General features: G+C 51.9%; 1 protein-coding gene across 2 annotated transcripts in view; it reads left to right on the top strand.

Annotated features, from left to right (window-relative positions):
• Window positions 1–1,088: 1,088 nt before the first annotated feature.
• Window positions 1,089–14,606, top strand: part of CYP46A1 (cytochrome P450 family 46 subfamily A member 1) — a 26,938-nt gene continuing 13,420 nt past the window's right edge. Inside the window, exons 1-5 of one of the 2 annotated variants that reach the window (XM_084793525.1) lie at window positions 1,089–1,306; window positions 7,842–7,922; window positions 8,554–8,635; window positions 12,082–12,155; window positions 12,612–12,698. In XM_084793525.1, coding sequence (XP_084649651.1) covers window positions 1,188–1,306; window positions 7,842–7,922; window positions 8,554–8,635; window positions 12,082–12,155; window positions 12,612–12,698 — 443 coding nt within the window. In that variant the 5' untranslated portion in view covers window positions 1,089–1,187. Of the gene's footprint in view, window positions 1,307–7,841; window positions 7,923–8,553; window positions 8,636–10,376; window positions 10,445–12,081; window positions 12,156–12,611; window positions 12,699–14,606 lie in introns of those variants that run through there. The other variant, XM_084793526.1, reaches the window with a different exon arrangement.

Raw genomic sequence — 14,606 nt, 5'->3', positions numbered from 1 at the left:
CCACTCCAGGCCGAAATCAAGCCTCTTCCGTACGGAGCACAAATACTATCGCTCTCTCTGTCACCCTGACCCTCACGCATCCTTGCCACATCCCTCCTAGGGACTAGTCCTGGAAATGTGGGCACAGGCACACAGCTCTCCTGTTTTTCTGTCTTCAAAGCCCTCCCGAACCTAAGCAAGGTGGGGTAGTCAGAAATCCAACTTCTCTTGCGGTCTTCAGAACTCCCACTCCCCAATCCTGAGGCACTTTATCTAGTTTAGGAGAGTGTTCGTCAGGCCTTCCCATCCACTGCTGGCCAAGCAGAGCGACCCCCTGGGAACTTAAACTAGGAATTGAGACGCCTGAGGTGAGCTCTGCGCTCATACCGGATGAGAAGGCGGAGCAAATCCCAGCACATTGCTAAGGACCATCATCCGCACTCAGGATCAGGGTTTCTCCCGGTCTCGGGGCTCTTACATCCAGCTGGGATCTTGTCTGCCTCCTCCCGGCCGACGCTGGCGCACAGTGAGCGCACGGCTTGCACGGGCCGGCAGTGAAGGCGCAGCACGAGGACATTCGGGAATGACCAACTTTGGGGCGCTGGGGTTCAAAGGAGATGTTTGGGAACAGTCAGCAAAAGACGGGAATTGGAGGGCTGGGGTTGGGTTTCCAGAAGGTTTGCACTAGAAAAGAAGGGGGCCGGCACCGCACGCTGAGAGAGGCATTTGGAGGTGCCAAAAGGGGCGGAGCCAGCAGGCTGGAATTGCACCGCCGCCGGGGCAGCATGCGCCCAGGAAGCGAGGTTGCCAGGACAACGCGTTCTGGGCGGGGCCGACTTCGGGGCGGAGCCTGAGCCCAAGGGAGGTGAGAAGGGGCGGGGCCTCGGAGGCTGTGCCTAAAGCGAGGTCCTGATTGGTGAATACTTATTGCTCTGGGCGGGAACGGCGTGGCGGCTAGGGCTGAGCCCGAAAGAGGGTGTGGCTGTGCGGGGGCGGGTCCTGCGAGCTTGGAGCCGGAGGCGGAGACGTGGTTGGCGGGTCCGCGTGCCCGGGGCGGGGTCGAGCCGGCGGGGGTGGAGCCGAGCGGCGGGGGCGGTGCTGGCGAGCGCGGGGCCTGGGGCCGAGGCGGCGCGAGGCGCTGACAGCTAGTCGGTCGCGGCCTCCGGCCCCCTCGGCACCCGGCGCCGACCCCGGCCGGGCCCGGAGCCATGAGCCCCGGGCTGCTGCTGCTCGGCAGCGCGGTCCTGCTCGCCTTCGGCCTCTGCTGCACCTTCGTGCATCGCGCTCGCAGCCGCTATGAGCACATCCCCGGGCCGCCGCGGCCCAGGTGAGCGGGGGTGGGGGCGGGGGCATGGCTGGGGCGCTCGATCCGGGGAGGGGTCTGGGGACCGCGTTCTAGCCAGGGTCCGGGCCAGGGGTCCAGCCTCGTCTTGTACGCGCGACTAGCTCGGAGACGCAGGCCCCGGAGAGGGGCGCTAACTATTCTTAGTAACAAATTACTCACAGCCGCAGCAGCTGCTGGGCGCCCACCGCGCTTGGCTGGGCCGCACAAATGTGATGGCAGCGACAGTCCTGTCAGGTAGGCGCTGCTGTTACCCCATCGTTCAGACCTGCAGACTGAGGCTCTCGAGGCGAAGTCACCTGCCCAAGGTCACACAGTTGGTAAGCCTAGATTTAAACCCAGGTCAGCCTGCTTTCAAAGTGGGTGCTGCTAACTTTAGGACTTGGACAGGGCCATCCTATCCAAGTACAGAATACTGTACTTCCGTCACGTTTCCCTGCGTCTGTGTTTATGTCCTGGGACATTCCATTTGTCCTCAGTATTTCTATTCCATTTTTTGGCCCTTACTCACTTTACCAGTGACCTCCATCGTTTTTTTCTTTTCTATTTCTTTCTTTTCCTTTTTTTTTTTTTTTTTTTGACACGGTCTCTCTACATAGCCCTGGCTATCCTGGAACTCACTATGTAGACCAGACTGGCCTCAAACCTCACAGAGAGATCTTCTTTCTCTGCACCCTGAGTGCTGGACTTAAAGGCATGTGCCACCATGCTGGGCAAAAGCTTTCTGAAGCTTAGAATAGGTGTGTTACGGCAGTGTCCTGAGGGCTCCCCATCACTTTAGAGCTGAAAAATCCAGTTCTACTTGAACCATGCTGCATAGCTAGCAAGGCCCCTGCTGAGGTCACGGGCCCACTCGGTACCTGTCCCCTTTTGCATACTTAACGGTTGTTGCCAGCCTGTTGGTCCCCTGCTGGTCCATTGGATCTACCTATTAACTTTCTCAGGCCCGTGGACAGTATTGTCCTGGTCTCACATCAAACAGGCTGTTCCCAGTCATGCTGTGTAAAACCCGCCCAGCCCTGGGTTGTTTGCACCAGGCCTGTGTGTCACCTTCTTTCCACCTGTTGACTGCCCCCACACCAGAATGTGCGCCTGAGGAAGGCAGAGACACAGTGTTTGCTTGTGTGTCCCCAGTGCCTGCCATGTTACACGTGCTCAGTCAGTGTTTGTTGAATGAATAAATAAACAGCGGTTAGGACCTCTGTACGTTTCCGACCATGAACATTCTGGAAGGTACCATCTCCAGCATGGCAGCCTGGTGTCCTGTGTGTGGACTCAAGAGTGACCCCTGTGGCTGGCAACATAACATAAGGAGGCAGCTCCTTTCTCTCCTTGTCTCTCTGCCCTCCCTGTGCCCTCTTTTTGACCTTGGGGGTCTCTCCGGGACCCCTTTTGCCTTGCTTAGCACTTATGTCTTTCTCTCTACCTACATAGGCCTACCCTCGACCTACATGGCTTGTGTAGACTCTTAGCTCCTTAGGAAGGGGCCTTTCCGTTGGACCCCTGGATGTATTAGATCATCTCATTGATTTCTTAAGTCGCTGCCGCCTCCTGCTAAGGGTTTGTCTCCTTCCCCGTGATACCCTGAGTGTCTCCCCCTCTTCAGAATCTGGCACACGCACAGATTCGAAGTTGTATATGATGGCATTCCCAGGTTCAGTTTCCCATCAGTCTCTCCAGAGACCTGAAACGGGCAAGCTTCTCTTGTTGTTCTGACACTGTCTTCTCCTAAACCCAGGGGCTTCCAGCCCTTCAGACCTGTTTGAGCCCATGTCTGGAGAAGGCAGGACTGAGCTCTGTCTACTCTCTTTAAAAAAAAAAAAAAAAAAACAGATGTAATGCACATGCTTTAGAATCTACCCTCTGAAGGAGCCTCAGAGTTGCATAACCATCGCCAGTGATTCTGTACCACCTCTGCCACCCCAAGAAGAAATCTGGTACCCATTGCCTAGCATGCCCTGTCCACCTTGCCCCAGCATCCCCAGCGTGCATCTGTGTCTGTGTCCATGGCTGGCCTGCACTAGACACGTCATGTGAATGGAGGCGCACACTCTGGAGCCCCTTGTGCCTGCCTTTTACTGAGCATGTGTCAAGGGCTGTCTATGTAGCAGTGTGTATCTGTCTTAGTTTTCTTCTCTTCCTGTGATGAAACACCAAGGCCAAAAGGAATTTTGGGGGAGAAAGGCATTTACTTTACCTGGCAGGTTACAGTCCATCACATGGGGAAATCAAGGCAGGTGCTTGGAAGCAGGGACTGTGGAGAGGTCCTACTTACTGGTTTGCTTTGTTATACAACCCAGAACCACCTGCATAGGGACAGCACCACCCACAGTGGTCAGGGTCCTCCCAAAGCACTCACTAGTCAAGAAAATGCCCCAGAAACAAAGTGCCTATAGGCCACTTTGGTTGTGGCATTTTTTTCAATTGAAGTTTTTTTGTTTTTTCTTCTCAGGCAACCCTAGCTTGTGTTAAGTTGACCCAAAACAAGCAAACAAACAACCCTGACCCTTACAAACTGTAGCACTGTCCATCTCTTATACCTGTGACTTGCAGGTTTGCTGAGGGCAGAGCAACGTGAGGAGGCTGACCATAGCCAGACCAGGCTCCTTAGCAGGTGAACTGAACAGTACACGAGTGCAAAGAATTTTGGATTCAAACCGAATTGGTGGTCACATATAAAACTAAACTAAGTGAAAGTTCTGGAACACCTTCTAGTGCCAATAAGAAGCCCTGACATTCAGAGCCTGGACTCACAAACTGTGCCTGGCCACCCCGAGGTTTAATAGGAAACCGATGTAGCAGCGTCTGTCCTTTGGTGTTCCAGGGCTGTGCCAGCTTGCAAGCAAGGGGCCCTTTGCCTGCAAGAAGCAGCTGCCGCACCCCTACCCTGCCCTCCACCCTCCTTACCCTGCAGGAGGCCCTCCCTCAACCTGCCTTCTCTGCTTTGAGTACAGCGTCCCCGCTGCTCTGATCTGTGGGGCGGCACAAGACTCCAGCCTCACGTTTTGATCCCACACAAACCCTTTTTGCTTCGTTATTTCTCTGTCTCTGCTGCAAACGCCATCATCATCCCCTCATCTGCTGGTTCTATGCAGCGGGCACCACTTGGCAATGAGGGGTCTTCTTTATCGTACTTTTTTTGTTTGTTTGTTTGTTTGTTTTTATTAATTTTGGGATAGATATCTTGGCGTTGTCTCCTGAATGGTCTGATGGAGACGGAGGCATTGTTAGCTTTTTCTTCCCACTCAGAATTGCTGGTCCATGAGTTGTCTAGGATGGGGACTGGTCCACAAAACACAAGTCAGGGCTTAGTCATGGGAGAGCCCCACTCCGATCCTGTTATGTGGTACCATCCAGTGGATTCTGAGTTCCCAGCTGAGCATCTGGTACTTCTGGCACAAGACACGCTCATGGGTCTTGCCTGTTCCCCAGCCACTGTGGGGACATCCCTCTGGTGGCCTCACAGTGGGCCTTCTAGATGGCCTCTACTCTTTTATTGCCCAAGTCCACAGACCCCTTGTCTCCCCAGCTGGCCAGGCGCTCTTACGGGAAAGTGGATGTTCTGGGAAGTGCTACCCTGGCTGCCCTCCATGTCCCCCCCTGCCTTATGCAGTCTATCACCAGGCCTATGACAAGTGGCGGCTCCTGTGTGTAGGGTCCCAGCCAGCGGTACCTGCTTGTTCCCAGCACCAGGTCTTCCTGCTTGTCTTGTTCCTGGTGCCCCCTGCTGGGGCCAGAAGGAACAGCTCTTAGTCCCCTTCTTCCCTGCTCTTCCTAGGTTGCAGTTGAGCCAGGTGTAGACTTTGGAGTTGGACAGGCTCAGGAGGGGAAAGAGGACCCAAATTCATAGCGGTGACTCAAAACTGAGAACATTCACCTCAGTTCGTATAGTTTCAGGAGCAATGAATATTCGATTCTGGGAATAACAGCCCACAGTGTGTGATGTGTGGAGCTCGCCTTTCTCCAAGGCCCCTTACCGGAAGTGACCTCAGTTGCCCTCCACTTTCTGCTCCAGTACACTCACCCACCCCCTCTCCAGGCGGTTCTCTTCCTTCTCTCAGCCCCGATACCTCCCCCTCCAATCGCATGCTCAGCTTTTATTCTTGCCTCCTACTTCCCCCCAGCAAATAGAGCAACTGGGGAGAAATTCCTGCCCCGGCCTCCGCTGTCACAGCTGCCCACCCCTGCCCCACAGCCCACAGGCACCTCCTAGCTGCTCTTGCGGGTGGTTAGTGATGCCTTGACCAAAGGCCAGCCTGCCCCCCTGGCTCAGTGGCCGGGCCCCAGCAGCACCTCCCTCCTGCCTACACCACTGGTTTTCTTCTGTATCTTCCCCCATCTTTACGTAACACTTTACATCAATCTCTGCCTTGAAAACGCCTGTCTCTCCACCCTCTCATCTCTGGCGGCTTCTGCCCTCGGCAGCAAGCCCTCCAGCAGGCCCTGCGTGTGGGCCTCCAGCCTCCCTCCCGCCAGCTCCCATCTAGTTTTGGCCAGAGCCTCTCTATCCACGTTGCTGAAGTGAATGCCAGACCCAGGTGCCCACCCCATCCCCAACCCTCACCCCTGTCCCCAAAGATGGGGACATCTTCTCTATTCACTCCACGCTGCACCTCCCTACCTGGTGGCACCTGCTCAGTCTCCTTAGGCAATGTCTCGTTGCTTTGTGACCTTGGCGTGATGTTCTAGCCCGTGGGTCCTCTTTTTCTGTTTCCGTGCGTCCGTGTGGCCTCATCTGGATGCTGGCTGGACCACGGCGCCTTCCTGTGAGCCCTCAGTCCTGGGTTTAGCATGGACTCCAGATGTTGTCTCTGTTTCCCATCCAGTGGCTCTCAACCATCCTAACTTTGTGACCCTTTAATACAGTTCCCCATGCTGAGGTGACCGCCAACCATAAAACTGAAAATGTGCTTCTGTTATGAGTCTTAACGTAAATATCTGACACGCAGGATCTCTGATATACAACTCCTGTGCGGTTTGTGACCCACAGGTTGAGAACCACTGCTATCAGCCCCTCATTTTGGTCCACTGGCTGGCACAAACTAGCGGGTCCGTCCATCTGCCCACCTCAGGTTGTTGGTCCTGTGACCAGAAAGGAAAGTAGCTCATGGGATGAGGTTTGGGGAGGTTAAGCCAAAAAGTGAGGAACCTTTGGGAAACTGAGGCTCAACTTTCTTTGTAACTCGGTGCTTGTGTGGAGCACATGTTCCACACCTCTCCCATGGTTTGAGGAAGCAAACAAATACCTCCCAAAAAAATGCCACCAGTGATCCTCACCTCACTGAGGTCAAAGTTCACAATGCCCTCTACCCTCCCTACCTTGGTGATCCCACCTCCTGACACTTCTTCTTGTAGTGCTCTGCTTTCATATGTGTATCTTCTACTGTGCCTCAGCTCACAAGTCACCTCCGTGTGTGTGTGTCTGTGTGTGTGTGTGTGTGTGTGTGTGTGTGTGTGTGTGTGTGTGTGTAGTGTATGCATATGTGTGTAGGTAGAGGACAGAGGTCTTCTTCAACCACTTTATACCTTTTTTTTTTTTTTTAACGTTGGTGCTTGGCATTAGAACTCAGGCCCTCAAGCTTGCACAGCAATTACCTTAACAACTGAATTTTTTCTCTCAGCCCCCCAGCGAAAGGGGCGTTCTTTATCTGCGTCAAGTGCCATCCCCACACACCTGTCCCTATTGCTCTGCTGCTCTGTTTATCCATCGCTGCCCCATCTTAGATCTGTAGCTGAGGATGGCCTGACTTCTGATCCTCCTGCCTCCACCGCCCCATCCTGAGTCCAGGGATTATAGATGCGAGCCACCACACCTAGCTGATGCAGTTCTTGGGCAGGGGGGCCGGGGACAGAGCTCAGGACTTCACGCACGTTAGGCAAGCACTCTGCCAGCGGATTCGGTCCCAGCCTGATTGTTTTTCGGTGTCACCAGATCCTCCTTATTAGAATAAATGCTCCAGTTGTAATTTTACTGCCACCCATTCAAGAGGCTGCGACGCAAAGAGGAATACAGTGACACAGCATGTGCACTTGAGATGTGCGGCAAGGTGACAGCAAGCAGGTGTGCCTATGATTTGCTGCTCACACTGATGACAACGTGTCCTGTCCTGATGAGAGCCGTGGGGCTCAGCCTGGGGCTTGCTATACACAGCAGGCAAATGGCTTCACCCTTCCTGTCTCCTCCTGACCTATAAATAATGATGATAATGGTTACTGTGCTGCGGAACCTAGCCAGGTGATGCTAGGCATCATGGGTATGGCATATCATGAGACTTGGCACATGGCGAATGTCTCGTGAGTGTCAGAGGGACAGAAGTGAGACTGCTCTCTGAGGAAGCCTTTGGTACCCACTGGACCAGACTTTGCACCATTGGCAATCTGGCCTGGTGCCCTCAAACCAGCACCAAGCCACCCACCCCTTAGATCTCAGTTCCCAAGACAACCTCTCCTGGTCCTGAGGGGGAAGGGTAGGTACCCTTGAGGGGACCACTACCAGGCCTGATGTCTTCCTCTCTTCTAGCTTCCTTCTTGGACATCTCCCCTACTTTTGGAAAAAGGACGAGGCCTGTGGTCGTGTGCTCCAAGATGTGTTTTTGGATTGGTGAGTCCCAATGTGTCTCTTGTTGTTCTTACCCTGGGGCTCTCAGCAGGAACCACACTTTGTCTAACCCACCACACAGAAACTCTCAGTCGGCCTGCCCTGCCCCAAGCGACTCCCAGTTCCTCCTAGCTGGGGACTCCCAGTACCCACCTTACCCAGGGTGCTCCTGCTTCGGCAGCTCCCCTGAGCACAGAGGCAGTTAAGGCAGTAGGAAGCCAAGATTTCCTGTTGGCTAACCGAGGAGCCTTAGAACAGCTCTTATAGCATCTCTGAGCCTCAGTTTCCTCATCCACAAACTGACTTAAAGCTCAGGTAATAGTTATTGTTTGGGGTGTTGTTTTCCATCTTCCAAAATACTTCTAACCATCTGGAATTGCTTAACTTCTGGCACAGCTTTTTTGGACACAGCAGGGTAATACAGGTCTCGTTTAATGGATGTGGAAAGTGAGTTTGTTTACAGGGGTCCTGATTTAGCAATGGGTTAACAACAGACAAGAGACACCCCTACCCCCAGCCCGGGCCTCCTGTGACTGGGCCTGCGGATGTGTCTGCGTCTCCTGACGGTGGGTCTACAGAGCCAGGGCTGATGGGATTCAAGCTTGGGAAAACTGACAGTCACTTTGTTTCGCAGGGCTAAGAAATACGGTCCTGTTGTGAGAGTCAACGTCTTCCACAAAACCTCAGTCATCGTCACAAGCCCTGAATCTGTCAAGGTAGGAGATGGTTCCGCTGCCATGCGCTTCCTGTTCCCCAGGTGACACTGGGCCCAAGGGACTAGTATTGTGCTTCTAGCCAGCCTCCTTTGAGTCCTCTCCACTGATGTGTGACAGGCTTTTCTGTGTCCTCCAACCACCACCATGGGTGTGTTTAGTCTTCCCAGAGGTGAGGCTTAAGTATCCCACTGCTACGAGGAGGGCAGGCCTTGTTGTACGAGGAACAGCACCCACTATTTACAGGAATGGACTCAAATCCGAACGCTGCCCTGGGCAAGTGGCTTCATTACTTTGAGCCTCAGTTTCTTCACCTGTTAAGCAGGAATGATGGCCTCTTCCAGGGAGGCTTGGGAGGGGGGCTGAATTGATGTGTGTGAGCCCTCTAGTCCATGCCTGGCACACAGCAACACCTCAGTAGATGGGGCTGTTCCCACAGTGGACTTGTGGGTGTGGCTTTCTGCATGCAGGGTGGCTGTGGTGACTCTGAAAGAGGCAAAGTACAACTCAAGGTGTGTGTGTGTGTGTGTGTGTGTGTGTGTGTGTGTGTGTGTGTGTTTGTTTGTGCATCTGTGTGTGGGTATGCACATGTGAGTGCAAGTGGATGCAAAATATAGAACAAGGCTTGTCTCCCCTGGGGCATCTGTGAGCCACCTGACTCCGGTGCTGGGAATCGAACTCAGGTCTTCTATAACAACAGTAAGTGTTCTTAACCTCTGAGCCATCTCTCTAGCCCAGTGTAGTGGGTTTTGTTTTTGTTTTGCTTTGGTGATGCCAGAGATAAAACCCCAGGTCTGAGTTCTACAAAAGTGCTACCACTGAACTCAACCCCCAGCCCTAAACTAGAACTCCATGGATAGATAGATACATCAGGAGACAGATAGGCCAACCGTGGCATCAACAACGAAATAAAAAAAATCACTTAAAATATGAGTTTGTCCTGCGTGGTGGTGTGCGCCTCTAATCCCAGCAACCTGGAGACAGAGGCAGGGGGATCCCTATGAGTTCAAGGCCAGCCTGGCCCACATAGTGAGTTCCAGGTCAGCAACAGTTACAGAGTGAGACCCTGTTTCAAAAAAAAAAAAAAAGGTGTTTTGGTCATTATTGCTTCACTTCATTAGAGAGTGCCAGACTTCAGTTTGACAAGCAACTTGCTGACAGATGAATCTTCCCAGCCTTGTTTAAGTTCTGCGGTGTAGGGCTGGGACAGCCCCTCTGTGAAGGAACCTGTGGCCTCTGCTGAGGGCTTCATGTCTGAGGTTGGTGTGTTCTGGTGAAGGCAACTTTAACCACTTGTGGTGTGTGTGAAACCCCGAGACGCTCAAAGCTGAGACAGTTGCCCACCATGTCTGCTACCTCTGGTTTTGCAGTGTCACTGTGTGTGCACGTGGTGTATTCATGCAGCTCTCAGGACCCCGTGCAGAGGGGGCTTTTTCTACACATAGCTCCCCTCCAGGATGCCGGCCTAAAACTGCCAGCCTCTCGCAGCCTGCCCTCTCACTGCTCTACTTAGCACGGACGGTTTCTGGGCTGTATCTAGGTCTCCTTTAGTGCCTCTGTCCTGGAATTGATGGGGCAGAAAGCTAGGACGGCCCTCTGTCACCGTGCCCTTGTCTTGCTTTTCCATCCTTTTGGTTTCACAGGTGTGCATGGCATGACCCCCCACCCCCACCCCCCACCCCCGAGCATCTGAGACTAGACACTTCAGACATTTTCTTTTGCCCAGTTTTGTGTTTATTTGCAGCAGGAGAGTAAGCCCCTAGCTGTTACTGGCTCAGTTGTGGCACCAAGCAGAGGTGACCAGAGGAAGAGGTAAGGTATAGGGGTTCATGTGTCTCTCTCTCTCTCACCCCCGAAGCTCAGCTCAGTGGTCAGCCATGGATCCTTAGACTCTGGGAGATGCTTGGTGGTGGCAGCTCAATGGTGGGTACCCTAGTTTAGCAATGGAGGGGTCACAGATGTGAGGATCTTTGAGAGGACTGGGAAGGTGGCATCTGCTATGGTGGTCTTGGCTGGGCCGGGTGATGTCAGAGCTTGGTTTATAAATGGCAGTGTGGGGGTGGGGCTGAGGTCTCTGGGGGTGGCTCATGGGTTTCCTCTCTGCTCTCTGCTGAAAGCTAGGTGTGAGACCCCGAGTGGAGCCCATGGAAGCTAGTAGCCGTTTTTGTAGAGAAGTCCCCAACTCCTCCTTCCTAGGGCCCCCAGGACCGAGGCCAGGACCAACTGGGCCCTGTGGCCTCTGCTGCCCACCTCACTTCACACGGCATGGCTGAGGTGTCCCCTCAGCCCAGAACCGGCATTATCTCCTTTCACTTGGCCTCAGATTGCCTACTTCAAATTCTGTGTCCACCACAAACATTTCTTACCTTGCTTCAGTTTTTGTTTTGTTTTGTTTGTTTGTTTGTTGGTTTGGTTTGGTGTTTTTTGTTTTTTGTTTTTGTTTTTTTTTTTGGTACAGAGTCTAACATAGCCCAGGCTGGTCTCAAACTCACTCTGTAGCCCAGGATGACCTTAAACTTCCTGACGCTCCTGCCTCCATCTCCATGTGCCGGCGTGGCTGGTGTCTGCCACCGTGTCCATTGTGTGCAGTGCTGGGGACACATCCTGGGGTCTGTGCTCACTAGGCCAACACTCTACAACTCAGCGCCATTGCAAGCCCCCTTGGCGCTAGTTTTAAATCTTTGTTTTCCCATCCATGTGTGAGATGAGCATAAAACAGCATGTGTGTCTGAGAGTTGACAGTGCAGGAGGTAAACTGCAGGATGTTGATGCATCCTTGGCATTTACTGAGCACTTGCTGTGTACCAGGACCCCATCTTTAGCTCTCTTGCTGCAGAACTAACTCTCTCCTCACTACAACCCTGGAAGAGGCAGGCACCCTTTAGGCGCGATCATTATATACAGACTACGAGGGCCAGAGAAGGAAACTCATCCAGGGTAACAGAGTCAGCAAATATGCATTGAGATACTGAGGCCGGCCCAAGCCAGTCTCTACTGGGCTAGACTGCCTCAGAGGCTGCTGGGTAACAGCAGTCAATATTGATATTGTCATAGCTTTTGAGAGGCAAGATGGCCCTTCCTCCAGAAAGACCTCCTTCATTTGAGGATGGCTTGGCGATGACGGCGAGTCTATCCTAAGGGTCCCTCCTGTGTCTCCAAGGCTTCACAGCAGTGCAGGCCTCTTTCACACTGCTTTGGAAGGCAGGCATGGTATAGGGTCCCGTGCCCACTCCAGCTGTGTGGTCATAGGACAGTCCCTCAGCACCTCCGAACCCCTTTCCACAGCCCTGTACAATTGTTCTTGCTCAGAGACAGGCTTCCCGGTATGTGCCAGCAGCCCACGTGTCATATATCTGTTGCATTCCTGTGGGGCTGGGGCTTGGCTGGCGCCGGTGCGCTCAGGGCGACCGCTCATGGACCGTGTTGTTTTGGGGGGGGCTACCATTTAGAAGTTCCTGATGTCCACCAAGTACAACAAGGACTCCAAGATGTACCGTGCGATTCAGACTGTGTTTGGCGAGAGGTAAGGATCTGAGGAGGAAGAACTCCACGGCGAGCAGCACCCATGATGGCTGCCCTGTGCATGGTGGCCCCATCCTCCTCATTGGCATTTAATCTTTCCTTCCTGTCTGGAGGCAGATAGGGGAAAGTGGGGGGCGGGGGTGAGCACTATTGATGCTGGGACACAGGGCCATCTTGCTCATTTGTTTAGTTAAAAATGGCAGGTTTGTGGGATACACATGATGTTTTGAAACACACGCCACACTTCCTTTTTACCGTGCTGTATGTACATAGTGTCATGCTCGCTAGCTCACACATAGTGACATACCTGTGATCTGGCTACATCCACAGTGTGAGGCAGCTGTCACCCCACTTAATCCTACAGTCTTTTTCTCAACCCCAAGGGGACCCCGTGCCCACCAAGTAGTCCCTCCTGCTCCCCGCCTTCCTTCTGGCACCCAGTTTCTGTCTCTTGCAGACTGTTTGGCCAGGGCTTGGTGTCTGAATGTGACTACGGGCGCTGGTACAAGCAGAGAAGAGTCATGGACTTGGCCTTCAGCCGCAGGTGAGCATGCTGGGATGGGACAGCCCCGCACGGGCAGGGGCAGTGCTGGCTGGAGAGGGCTCTGCATTCAGGACCTCACCCAGCTGAAGAGAAATGTAGGGACGTTAGTGGTCAAAGGGGAGAGCTGAGGGAGACCCCTGTGTGTCTTGGGAACATTAAGAGCTGCATGACTCTAGTAGCCAGGGGTGAGGACAAGGATGGAGTCCCTGCTGCCCCTCGCAGACGCTGGGTTTCTTTTCTTTACTTTTTTTTTTTTTTTTAAGATTTATTTATATTATGTATACCGTGCTCTGCCTGCATATATACCTGCAGGCCAGAAGAGGGTGTCAGATAACGTTATAGGTGGTTGTGAGGTACCATGTGGTTGCTGGGAATTGAACTCAGGACTTCTGGAGGAGCAGCCAGTGCTCTTAACCTCTGAGCCATCTCTTTAACCAAACTCTGTGTTTCTTATTTTATTTATTTTCTTATTCTTTTTTTTTTTTTTTGGCCATCCTAGACTCACTTTGTAGACCAGGCTGGCTTTGAACTCACAGAGACCAACCTGCCTCTGCCTCCCTGAGTGCTGGGATTACAGGTGTGGGCCACCACGATGAACTTTTGTTTTGTTTTGTTTTGTTTTGAGACAGGGTTTCTCTGTGTAGCCTTGGCTATCCTGGACTTGCCTTGTAGACCAGGCTAGCCTCAAACTCACAGTGATCCGCCTGCCTCTGCCTCCCAAGTGTTGGGATTAAAGGCGTGCACCACCATGCCTGGCTTTAATTCTTGAAGGTACATTATTTTTTAAAATAACTCTCATTGAATTATATGTCTCTTTCCGTATACCTCACTTATTTAATATGTATTATTTGACAAACTTTTGGTCTTCATTGATTTGTGCCACCATCACGCCTTAATTCTCATCACACTGACTCTGTCTGGATTCTCAACATTGCACACACATGCACTAGCACAGTACGTGGTCCTCCGTACCTGGTTCCTCTCACTAAGAGTCATGTTGATAGCCTGCATTAATGTTTGTTTCCTTTTTATTGTTGAATAATGTTTCACCATAAGGCTATGCGTGTCGTTTATTCAGTTAGTAGGCGCCGAGTTGTCTCCACTTTGCAGCTATCATGAACAGTGCCACCAGGACACATTGACACAGGTTTTTTTGTGAGCATGTGTCTTTACCGTTTGTAGTCATGGGATAGCATGCTGAGTTGTGCTTAACATTCTGAGGGAGGTAATGTTTTACTTAGATATAATTTCACATTTATAGAAAAAGCCATATACTCATGTTCACTTGTTGTATCTAGAACCACAATTTGGTTTATAATTTCGTTCTCTGTGTGCCTCCATATTTATTGTGCTGGGTGTGGTGATTCTGCCTGTAACTCCAGCACTGAGGAGACTGAGATAGCAATACTACAAGTTCTAGGTTAGCCTGGGCTACATGATGAGACCTTGTCTCAAACAAACAAATTGCATTTGTATAAATATTTCGCAGGGGCTGTGTGATAGTCCCTGTGATGGCTTCTGCATGATGGCCATTCTATGAAGGGCACTATGTGATAGCTGCTGTGACATAGAAACCTATGTGATGGTCACTGTACGAAGGTCATTGTATTATGAGCATAATAATAAGTGATTCATATGCATATATATGAATATATACATACAATTTATGCATGCACGAATATATATGTGTATTTATGCATACGAGGCATTATCTACATATATTTGACTATACAGATACATACATACATACATTTGTGTTTTCTATTCATTCTATGGTGTGTATATAGGTTTATTTTAGTTATCTTTTCTTTTTTGTGTTTGTTTTTCCAAGATAGGGTCTCACTATGTAGCTCTGGCTATCTTGGAACTTACTGTGTAGACCAGGATGGCTTCAAACTTACAAATGAT

The sequence above is a fragment of the Acomys minous genome (genome assembly GCF_964271855.1).
Source record: "Acomys minous genome assembly, chromosome: 8".
Classification (NCBI taxonomy): domain Eukaryota; kingdom Metazoa; phylum Chordata; class Mammalia; order Rodentia; family Muridae; genus Acomys; species Acomys minous.
This window is presented reverse-complemented; position numbering and strand designations above follow the sequence as displayed.